Source organism: Antrostomus carolinensis, unplaced genomic scaffold (assembly GCF_000700745.2).
Source record: "Antrostomus carolinensis isolate BGI_N321 unplaced genomic scaffold, ASM70074v2 scaffold4782, whole genome shotgun sequence".
NCBI lineage: Eukaryota > Metazoa > Chordata > Aves > Caprimulgiformes > Caprimulgidae > Antrostomus > Antrostomus carolinensis.
Window position 1 is genome coordinate 25,889 of NW_010301451.1, and position 12,283 is coordinate 38,171.

The window sequence follows — 12,283 nt, forward strand, 5'->3', positions numbered from 1 at the left end:
ACAATCTGCAGAGGAGGGAGGAGGAGGTTGTGAGAGAGATAACTACGCAGACACCCAAGTCAGTGAAGGAGGAGGGTGAGGAGGTGTGCCGGAGCAGAGATTCTCCTGCAGCCCATGGTGAGATGGTAGGTTGTCCCCCTGCAGCCCATGGAGGTTCAATGGTGGAGCAGATGCCCACCTACAGTCCATGGAAGACCCCACATCACAGCAGGAGGCTGTTACCAAAGGCGGTCATGACTCCAGAAGGAGGTCATGTTAGAGCAAGGGACCCAGGAGGACCTTGCGTTGGAGCAAGGGACCCAGGAGGAGGAGACATGCCGGAGCAGAGGTCTGACTCCAGCCTGTGGAGGACTTCACACTGTAGCAGGAGGCTACACCTGAAGTGAGTCCATGGGGAGCATGTGCTAGAGCAGACTGTTTCTGAACTACTGCAGCCTGAGGGACGGACCAAAGTTGGGGCAGTTGGTGAGGAACTGCATCTCGTGGGAGGGACTCCACACTGGAGCACAGAAAAGTATGAGGAGTCCTCCTCTGAGGAGAAAGAAGCAGCAGAAACAAAGTGTGACAAACCGATTGCAACCCCCTATTCCCCATCCCCCTGTGCTACTGGGTGAAGAGGAGGTAGAGGAATCGGGAGCAAAGTGATTCAGCCCAGGAAGAAGGGAGGGGTGGGGGTAAGGTGTTTTAAGATGTATTTTTATGTCTCATTATCCTGCTCTGACTGGTAACAAATTAAACTGATTTTTTTTTTTCCTTCCCCAAGTCGAGTCTGTTTTGTCCATGACCATAACTGGTGAGTGATCTCCCCCTGCCCTTATCCTGATGCACAAGACCCTTTGTTGTATTTTCTCTTCCCAATGCCACCAGAGCTGGTAGGAGTGAGTGAGTGGCCAAGTGGTCTTAGCTGCCAGCTGCAGCTAAACCACAACAGTAGGGGAGTCAACACTTAAGTACAATGATTCTTTCCAGAAAACATAACATGTACATGAAATACATGAACTGAAAAAATCGAATGAGAGACTTGGTATGCAAGGTTGACCTCATCTAGATAGCTGCGTCAGTATTGGACCAAAAATTGTCTGCACAGAACTGCTGGAAACACCAAAGTTGAGTAGAGATGTAGTAGAAATTAGATCAATGGAGGAAACGTAGTTAGGGATGGGTTGCTTATTTGGAAGGAGTCTGTGCAGAGAAAACAAGGTGCAGGGACAGCAAAAAGGTAGGCTTGGTAAAAGAAAGTCAAATAAATTATAAAATCAATCAGAGAATGATGAGGAGGGAGATCTTCCAACAGCTGGGTTGTGGATGGCTCTAAGTGGTAGTGAAGCCAAGCTGCAGTCACAAATCACCAGGATACTGGAGGGAGCACTGCTGAAATCTCCATCAGCTGTTTATACATGAGTCTTGCTGTGGCAAGTTGGAGATGGAAGGGATAGACTTGGACAAAGCAATAGATTTTACCCTAAAACTAAATGCAGAAGGGAAGACAATATAATTACTACCTAGTAGGTCTCTCATGTGTTTCTTAAGATTTCTTTATAATAGTATAATTACGAATCAATACTACTACTAGTAATAAGCAATAGAAAAATGAATCTAATATTTGCAGTGATGTACATATCAACTGTGATATGCATTACTCCATTAAGTTATTACTAGCTTCTGAGTAGCACGTTGCTTAACTAATAACTATCATCAATCAGATGCATCTTGACTCTCCACTTTAAAAGGGAAGAGTCAAACCTGGCTAGTCATAAATGGGAAGACAGCCAACCATTCCGCTGTTCTAGGACTGGTGACATAACTTTTCTCCTTCATTTAAAGGAATGCCTCCCACTTAGTTCTAGACAACCATGACAGAGGCACCTGCTGCACAACCTTTGGGAAGGAAGAGGAAATGCCTCCATCCTCCTGCCTCTATAGCAGGTCAGTAGGAAAGCAAGAGGCAAGTCTTTGGTGTGGACATCCCAGCTTTATTTAGAAGGATCTGTAATCTTAAAGTACTAGAAAATAAAACTCAGAAGATAGCTGAGTGCATACAAAAAGAGAAAACTTGTTTACAAGCTGGGTCTTCATTTTTATGTCACAACCCTAGGGGAGACAGACACACAAGGAGAACCTTACTTTTGACTGCTTCTGGTTCCGGTGAACTGGAAGAGGGGACAGTTGCTGGTGGCTGCATATTCCTCCTCTCTTCTGGGGCAGTGCTGGAAGGGACTGGTGCTGCAGTCAGGCTATCTGTCTCTGCTGAGCTGATTGTAAGCCTCACCATAGTTTTGGATGTCTTCAGAAGACTAATGAACTGAATGACAGAGAGAAAAGCTGGTGAAGAATGTAACTGGACTGTTTAGTTGTAAAACAAAAATAAAGCAGAAGAAATGTTCTGCAAACTGGAGCTGCAAGTCACAATCCTGCAGGTTTTCCTGGCAATGAAAAAAAAAATATTGATTTTTTATAAGAGAAAGCAATAGGTGTTAACTGTGGGCCAGACCTGTCTGATGTTAATCAAGAAGCTTACATGAATCTTCACCAAATACACCAGACGAGACTGTGATAGTCTTTTTATGGCTTCCCTAGACAAAATACTGTATTTATAACAATTGATAGGAAAATCAGAAAACTAGTATTGTCTTTTAATGCTTAGGCGGAGATGAATTCTGATCCCACAGAAGTCAATGCCAAAACATCTACTGATTTAAACGAATGTGCTGCTGACATCCTAGCTCTTTAATCAGATGCACAGCTAGAAGGAAAATCTGAAAATATTAACTGAACTATGGGAGGGAGAGAAGGACAATAGCATGTAATGCAAAATTTAGTTTAAAGGGATAGTGAAAAACCCTCAAAATTTATTGTCATCTCACAGAAGACACTAAATCCTCCTGAGAATTTACATTTCAGTAGAATTAGAAGCCTTTGCAGAAATTACTTAAGTCTCTCTGTCTCTTCTTCCAAAGCCTACCTACTTCCCTGCAGAGAACTTCACTATCTCTTACTCATTTACTGCTTCAGATATAGCAGCACATCAAAGAGTAAGATGGACGTGCTCCTAACTCCCCTTTAACAAACAGAAAATAATCTTCCCATGCCTAAAGAATCACTTTTCTTGGTAGCAAGGCAGGCGCTAGAAAAAAGCCCTCCCTCCCTGATTCATTACAGAACCCAAATTGAGTTTGCAGAGCTGGAAGTTAGAAATAAATCTTGTTATTTAGGAATGGAGATAGTTTTCTTTAAATGGTTGAAATATCAGGTTTGAAATATAATGAGGCCATTATTACAGGCACTTTCCATGTATAAGCAACAGTTCATAACCTGATTTACAACTGATGCAACTCATCCATGTAAACATACATGTATTAATTTTATTGGTTCTAATTCTTTTAAAATTGAGTAGCTATAAAAAGTTATTATAAAGCGACAGTTCATGGTTTTTATCCCACAACTAAGTGCCTCTCAGTCATCACATATGAACCACAGGGAAAAAAAAAAAAAAAAAATTGCATTTGTAGCACAGACGCAGACTTCATGTAGTGCATTAATGTAAAATACAGCACCTGAGCTTTAAATTCATGTTTTAGCTTATTTTACAGTAGTTTCCTTATCCAGACAATGCCTCCAGAACTTTGGGTCTTTAGCCAGCTTTGAAAATGAAAACCTCACTTTTTTTTTTTAAGACATAGTCATTTTCTACATTAAGAGGTGTGATTTCTGCAACATTCCTGACACTTTAGAAGCACCTTTTCTACTGGATATCCCACAACAATTTCATCATCCACTGCCAGGATCTGATCTCCAACTTTGATTCGTCCATCCTGGAAACAACACAGAATAAAAACCATGAGACTTGGATCCCACTCCAAAAAAAATTTTTAACTCCCTATTTGTATTTTAAATGTTCTCACACCTTTGCTGCTGCACCATGATCTGTTAAGCTCTTAATAACTACTCCATTAATTGTGTCTTCTTCACTAATGGCAATTCCAAAGCCTCCTTGATCCTGGGACAAACAGAAAAATGAAAATAGTTAGGTACTGTGTTTACCAAAATGTTAGAATACGTTCTCTAAAAACTAGTGAAGCCTGCAGACATAACAAAAGTTTGGGTTTTCACAATGCATCAATAAATTCATTTTAAACGAATCTATTTCTGAAATAGATTTTTGCCAACCTACAAACAGTATATTGTCTACCAAGATAAATTTGAAATACTTCCAAATTCAAACCTGCTCCTTTAAAACTTACAAAGTCAACTGTGATTCAGTTGTTGAATTAATAAATAGGAGTAAGAAACAAAAAACATTTTGAAACTGTAAACTGAGGTAAATAAAATTTCATTACATAGCTTAAACTTATTATTTGAAACCACAGAAAAAATACACACAGGGGTGAAAAATACAGAGGGCAGAAAAATGTATGCTCTTCCCATTAAATCAGTAAATGTTTGTGGAAGACTGAAATCTCCCTAATGCTTTCACCTAGAATTAAATCATCCAGATACCATCATCTGTAAGATATACTCCTGGTTAATAACGGAAGGCTAGACGCCTTCTAAAGAACTAACAGTCCACAGGTCTCTATCCTTATGTCCACTGAATGCAACTGTCTTCTCCATTTTAATACGCAGGACCAGCAATTTTTCCAGCCTCATCTGGCAACTTCATAGTTTCAGAACACCTGGCCATTTTCCCCCAGCTGCACAATTTCCACTAAATATGCATGTTGTTTGGTGCTTATAATCTGCTAATTCATTTGCTTTGAACAACTAAGGCAAGAATTCTACTTGAGGCACCACCGGGAGCTGGTTAACAGAAGTTCTGCAAATAGGACGAGAGGTGACTTCTTCCAGACACGCAGAGCAACTGGCAAATTTATATGAAGTTAGAGAGACTCATGAGGTTGCCAAAGACAGTCATTGTGTCAGGAAAACTTTGGGGTGCATTCATACATAGGAAGAGAAGACTTCTAGAAAACTCTATTCTGACTTGCATTTGTTTGACTACATTACAAAAAAAAGCTAGTGAATACAAATGTGGCTGATGCAAATTTAATTTTCAGAACATACCTTAGGGAGTTCCACATACTGAATGTTTTTACATGAACTGAAGTCAGAACAAGCACTGGAGTTTGCAGCACTGGTATCAATCTAACAGAAAATGAAAACATACCTGTGAGCAACTATGTTCAACATTTTGCAGCAAAATAAAGTAGCACACAAACATTTAGAGTGGATTTGATAATTTTCCGAATTCTTTTAAACTGCTATAACCCTATTCATGGGAATGTTAGATTTCCTTCAGAGTCTAGATGAACATAAAATAAACCAGAATTGAGGATAGCTGTACTAAATTTAACAGTTTTACTAAAATCTCATTTGTTTTTCCCTTGGATTTATTTTTGTTTCGTAGTATTTGCTAAGCAGACAGGGTACTTCTCTATCCAAAACAAAATTAGTACCTCAATAAAATAAGAAAAACAAAAATTTACCTCTTGATGTTGAAGTGTACCTGAAGTACACTGTGAAGGCTCTACTGACTTTGCAGGGCAAACAGCCATCTGATTTACAGCGTCTTTATTTCTAGAACAGATTCAGTTAAAGAATGTAGTAAGAATGTAGTAATACAGTCCCATACTTCTTAGAACAAGTTTAAGTCTAGCACTTTCTTTTACTTTATTTCTGGCACCCACAATACAAATATCAAAACAGAAAACTCAAGACATTTAGTAACTAGTAAGAACTGGGTTCTAAAGCACGTCTACCTCACCAAAATTAAAAATAAGAGAAACACTCTGCGCAACACTTGAGCATACTAAAAAAAACCCCTTTTTAGACAAATCTTTAACTAGAACTTACCTGATAAATATTATTTTTACTTTAGATGGTGCACATTTGATTATTGAGGAAGCATTCTGATGAGTCCTTCCATAGAGTATTTGCCCATTTATCTATACAAAGGAAGGTAGCAATTATTTCTAAAAATAATTTAGTTTCTTTATACTTTAGCTAATTTTTAAGCCTTAAAAAAATCCATTATCCCACGTCACTGGCTAAAGCAGCAATTTTATGAAAATAACAGAGTATGTTGTGTCCTGTTTTCACTCCCTTCTTCCAGCAAAAAATTCCTTATAGCTTAATGTCAGACTAACACTGTCACAGTGCTAAAAATGTCATTCTCCGAGTTATACTGGGTTGACTTGGCACATCATCTTTTTCTGCTTGCCAAGTAGAAATAGAGTGGATCACCTCATGACGGATGTGGTGATAAAGCAGAGCCAAGGGAAATTCTAACCACAACAAACAAATTAATTTTTTATATCCAGCAACAAGACTGCTATTATTTATCAAATCTCAGCTCTGGGCCAGGCACTTTATACACAGGAGTCTGAACACTGGTGCATCTCAAGATTTGACCTAACAATCACTGTCTTCACTTAGGAGAGTCGACTGACTGAAACCTCTTGAAGTTCCTATGATTCAGTTATGGTTCAAGGTATCAGTGTGAACTTGCAGAATAAGGCATTATTCATTCACATTTTATTAGTTGCATTTGCTCTTCAAAGTGGAAAATTACAGTGAAGAAGTCCACTTTAAGAAAGGGGAAATGACTGGAAAAGGACAGCTTGGACCTACACAAGGGGAAAATAATGCAACAGAGGAAATACTAATAGAAGCAGAGAAGCAGTGCACAGTGAGAAACTGATGCAAGACACTGAACTGAGGGTTAAGCTTAACAGCAACCCCTCAGCTCCCAAACAGGCTGTGTCCATCAGACTTGGTCACAGGGTTAATGAGCCCTGTCATTTACACTGGAAGTAACAATCTGTATGCAACGTTACTTCAAGTGCTTGCTACTAGCTTGTGAAGAACCACAGTCAGGCTCCCAGCCAGAGGATGGGGCATGGCCCGTCACAGCTGTCTCCTCTCAGAAGATGGTGAGATAAGCTCTTAGCATCAGTTTGCAGGTTTACAGCATGGAGAGTAAGCAAGAAATCATATGAGAGCAGACTCAGACAGATGTGTTTCAACATGTTCTGAGGATACTCAGCATCTGCAACATCAAGGTTCTAAAAACAGATGTTTCAGCTGATTCAAGAGAACCAGCTAGCAGGTAACACTGGACTCTGAAACTAACAGGTCATGCCCTGAGACTAGGTCCACAGTGCCACAAAACCCTCAATTTCTCTCCTGCTCTCCAACTGCCAACCTACATCATTTACTCTCTCAGCGTCTCCCCTAAGCTTTGTTCAGTCTCACCATTCCCTCCCTGTACCACTTCTCCAGTGCATCCTCAAACACCTCCATACACAGTTTTGCAGTTATACACAGCATTTCTCTGAGGGCAATGTTACTCACTGCTATCAGAAAGAACAGGAATGGCTATAGCAGAGAATACATCTGCAAGTATCATCAACCGAACTGTGTAATCAGAAAGTCTGGAGCAATCCACAGAAGAATGGACTAAAGGACTTTAATTTTTTCCATAGTCTACAATGCATCGTCCTTCCATACATCTCCATAACCCAAAAACTGCTGTTATCCCCCATTTTTATCCATTTTAAATACACACACTTTTACTTAGTACTACTATAACTAGGGAAAAAAAATCCCAGTTGCATTCACTATTTGACATAAACCAGAATGATAATCTGGTAACACAGTGATGTCAAGTTGGACAACTTGGAGATTTCAAAGTCCACTGAAGAACATCTATATTGCAGCAAGGAACAAACATTTTAGTTCATTTTAAGTGACTATGTTTGGGTTTCAGTACAAATTGCAAAAACTCACCTCTAGTAACTCATCTGCAATCTGTAACCTGCCATCTTTGCCAGCTGCTCCATTTGGGTCAATTCCCACTATAAAGACACTCATCCTGGATCGGTCTTTGTTACCAGCAAGACTAAGTCCCAGACCTGTCCTTCCTTTTTCCAGCTCAATCATGTGTAGCTCCCCTGGCAGATTTCCATAGCGCTGCACGATCTTTTCTAAATGTAAAAGTGTGGGCAGTAGAGGTTGGATTTACATTAGAAAGTTTCACAAATCATCTAGGAAGTCAAGATCAGTGTCCAGTGGGCAGTATCCCAAACTGAATGTGTAAATTTTAAGTGTACACCACACTTTCTTTTAAACTAAGTCTTAGGTGATTTATAACAATATTTTTAGTTTCTTGCTTTCCTTGTAACTTCATAAAACATTAAAACTTCTCTTAAAAAAAGACTTTTCACACATAAAAGCAATAATCTTCCCTCCAGTAAAACCTTCAGCTAACAGAAGCTATCACATTAATCACTGCTGTCAGTTACCTAGAGTACAATGAAATTCTTCAAGTAGCCCTGCTTGTGAAGCAGTGAAATTGTACCACAGAGGAAAACAGAGATTGGAGTGCAATGAAGAAGAACAAAATAATTTTATATTTCCCCATGAGCATCTGACCAAGCACAACTGAAAGCTGATAGCAACACTTAACACTTAAACCATGAAGCACATGAGAATGAAGTAGCTCCAACTGAACACCCCATATCTTCTACTACAGTGCTATTTCAACATTGAATATATCAAACATTATCAGAAAGGATAAACTTACTCCAGCTATAACCAAACTCATCCTCCTTCTCCACATCCTCTGGGACCCTAGAGGATGACTGTGTAACATCACAGCTCACTCCTGAAAACGCTGAAGGAGGGGGCAGATGCAAGTTACAAAGCGAAGTCTTTTCTGGCTCTAAATCAGACTGACCAAATGCCTGTGGAGAGTAAGAAACATGCAGTGGCTAAGCAGATATAGATTCTGTGTAGGGCAAACTAGTATACAAAAAATGTCAAAATAGCAATGACTATGGCTTTGAAGTTTAAATATCAAGCAGTTGGAATTCTAAATTAATAACACAGCACAGAAAGGCTGCAAGAGATCAAAGACAGAAACAAACACCAGGCAAGGTAAGACGTAACACCACTCCAAAATGTATCCAGAAGCAAACAGAATCACAATAAAAGCCCAATTCAGTAAAGTTTTATGTGCCACTTTACATTTCAGAAAGTCTCTTACAAAGACTCAAGTGATTTTTTTTTAAATGCCATATCTGTAAAAGACTTCTACTTCATTTTATTTTTAAAAGCCACCAAATATAATTTCTTCCTATCATATACTTTGGAAGCCAAATAGAGGGAAAGGAACAAAGAAATTGGTGCCTTCAAAAATGCCTCCAGAAAAAAAATAAAGTAACTGGCATATTAACAGAAAGGAATTTTTTTTTTTAAAAAAAAAAAAAAAAAAAAAAAAAAAAAAAAAAAAAAGAAGAAGACTGAAGAAATCCACAGTAACTGCACAGTAACTGGACTTTTTCACTCTTATTTACTAGTTTCCTATAAGCTGTACAGTCGATATCAAATAAAGGAAGATATAGATTACACAAAGGAATAAAAATAATTTTGGCCTTGACATATGTGGTCTATCCATACTGACAAAAAGTTTAGAAGTATAAACACATAAATACTGCAATATAATGGCTAAACACCCAAATCGACAATCTGGCAAGCCTCCATTCAAGTCAGTTTCCCCGAGGAATATGGGCTCTCATCAGGGATTTGGCTAAGTAATTGTAATTTATATTATTTTAGCTTGCTCAAAGTAAACAGGTAGGCAAGAAACTTGTGTCTGAATATCATCATTCTGAAGTTTATGCCTGCCCAAGAGACTTTGATACTTGGCAGATCAGCTGTTGATGTGAACAGCAAAAACTTTAGATGAAAACCAAATATTTTTCCAACACTAGGATTTTCAGGTGTTGCCCTGGCTTCATAACCCTGTTCTCATAATTTCAGTTTTCATTATCTACATTAGCAAAAGTTTGAACACATATCTCAGATGGGGTCTCTGGGTGACAAAAACACTGAGACAATTTCTTCATCAACAATGAAATGAGTAACATACATCTTGCAAGACTTCAATCTGCTTTAAATTGAAGGTGTTGAAAAAACTAGAAAGTTACTGATTTAGTCATACTGAGATTTAAGGAAGGTCCCAACACTCGGGTAAAATGAGTTACCTTCATTCTCTGTATATTCCAAAGATTTAAAGAAAATGCAAGTGCCTCATTTCAGTCTCATTCTGCTTGAAAAAGTTTTTCATTTCGTTCAGGAATTCGTCCTTGAAGTTTAACTAAGAAGTCACTAAATGTCAAAAGTATGGGAAATTTTAGTATGGCACCCAAGCCAATCATTTTTATTAAAAATGCATATAAATGCTATATGATTTTCTGCATCATTATATCAGTCACACTGATCTATGCTTCAAATCTAAGACAATGACATTCTGCTGAGATGATGCCTTGCATCACTGAAGTTCATATAGAAATTATTTACAGATTATGCAAATAAAACACTAACAGTTACAAGGCAGACACAAACCTGAACTGAAGGAGCAAAATTCTAGCAAAGTCACTGTTAGTCATCAGAATCAGAGTAGCGTGGAAACACTATTTAGTAACATTCAAAGTGATTTTTCATAATCAAAAATTCATGCATCCACCATGGAGAAATGCTGGTGAGAGACCTCTACCTCAAGGAGAGGTGAAGGGAGAGTAGTTCTAGAAACAATTTTTCAGAATGCTTCCTAGAGTTTTAACTAGAAAGCTACATAAACATACTGAAAAAATGAGGAAATACAGTGTGAGAGCAGACCATATCAGCAAACGTTATAGTACACTCTTTGTTTTAAAATCAAAATTAACATATCACTTTAGTGGTACTCTTGGTAAATGGCAGTGTCCCAAGAACTTTGCAAAATTAAAAAAAACATGTCCAAAAAGAAAACATAAAAAATTGTTGTCAAGGATGTGTGGAAGATCAATAAGGTGGATGTATGGCTAGCACTTATGAACTGCAGCCACCATAACCTGATGGACGTAAAAATGCTTCTTTCAGTACCTCTGTGCACATATACATATATCTGCACATCTGATGGGTAAGGAAATGCTGAAACAAAAGTAAAAGCAAGGCTTCTTTGGTAAAGAGAAGGGTAAAAAGGGTGTTACAATGCCATTTAGGCAGAGGGTACCACATCCTGCCTCCAGAACTCAGCCTGCTACACATGCAGTGCCAGCAGCAGAAGCTGGCCCCTATAGTTTATACACACATAAGACTTTTGTTCCCTGAATCGGGCCAGACAAAAAAAAAAAAAATCTAAAATGCTTAATTCATGAAATACTTTGTGTGCACCATGGTACAGTATTTCATTTAAAATGCAAAGCATCAAACAGTGCATGAACCCTTTTGGCTACCACGGTCACTCAGATCACAGCCAAGCAAATATCACAACTGGCAACAAGTTTGGAGCAGTATCACTTTTCAACAAAGGAGGCACAGGTGGAGGAAGAAGCAGAACTCCAGAAGGTATCACAGGCCATGTACAAACGTACAGCACACATACAGTAGGACCCACTCACTGGAATAAAGACAAACCTTGAATGGTGTGGGAGCAAAAGGGTTAGTTGGGGAATAACGGAAGGTAACCCTAATTGGATTCGATACTTCCTACAGTAACAGAAAACAGCAATCCACATGTTACAGCACCTTTGGCATTACAAAGCATTATTAATGAGTAACTCATTTTCAATTATGGATTTATTTTACTTACTGCAGCAACTTTATTAACTCCATTTATAAATGGACAAAAGTATTTACAGGGTTATTAAGGACCCTGATTCAGCAAAGTTTCTTACTGTACATGAACCTCAGTTCAGCAGAAGTAGAGATGACACAAGGCCATTCTTATCACAATGTTAAAAAGGTACTGCGCAGAAACTGCGAAAACATTAGGTTTTCTCTAAAATATGTGCAATTTGTTTCAGAAGTACTTTTGAAAATATAGAAAACGCAAGCCATAGTTTATGTTACACTTCTACTTCCTTTCCTCAGAACTGCAACAAACACAAAGACAGATTTCAAAAACACACAGGCAATTATACACCACATATCATACCAGAAATGTTCATTGTACAGTTGATATTTTTGACAACATGGGAAAACAGACAAAGGGCACAGTCACTCCACTCCCAAGGTGTATAACCAGACAGAAATTATTTTATTAAATTAGAAATGCATGCATATAAGAATTAAGCCTTATTTAGTGTTAGAGTTAACTCTGTTCCCAATATGAATAACATGATAAGTATTAACCACAAAAAAAAAAAAAAAATCTAGCTTTTTTCATATTTCCAAAGAAGTCAGCATCCTGTCCATGGTGCATTAAAAGAATTTTCAAGAAACAGTTTCAGCATTATAAAAT

The 12,283-nt window shown here is 38.3% G+C and overlaps 1 protein-coding gene across 1 annotated transcript in view; it reads right to left on the bottom strand.

Annotated features, from left to right (window-relative positions):
• Nucleotides 1-12,283, bottom strand: part of MPDZ (multiple PDZ domain crumbs cell polarity complex component) — a gene marked incomplete at its 5' end in the record, with an annotated part of 42,078 nt that overhangs the window by 13,450 nt on the left and 16,345 nt on the right. The window contains 9 exons of the mRNA XM_029083875.1: nt 2,125-2,302; nt 3,738-3,812; nt 3,905-3,997; nt 5,062-5,142; nt 5,484-5,574; nt 5,851-5,942; nt 7,786-7,982; nt 8,582-8,741; nt 11,458-11,529. Of these exons, the coding sequence (XP_028939708.1) occupies nt 2,125-2,302; nt 3,738-3,812; nt 3,905-3,997; nt 5,062-5,142; nt 5,484-5,574; nt 5,851-5,942; nt 7,786-7,982; nt 8,582-8,741; nt 11,458-11,529 (1,039 nt within the window). The remainder of the gene's footprint in view (nt 1-2,124; nt 2,303-3,737; nt 3,813-3,904; nt 3,998-5,061; nt 5,143-5,483; nt 5,575-5,850; nt 5,943-7,785; nt 7,983-8,581; nt 8,742-11,457; nt 11,530-12,283) is intronic.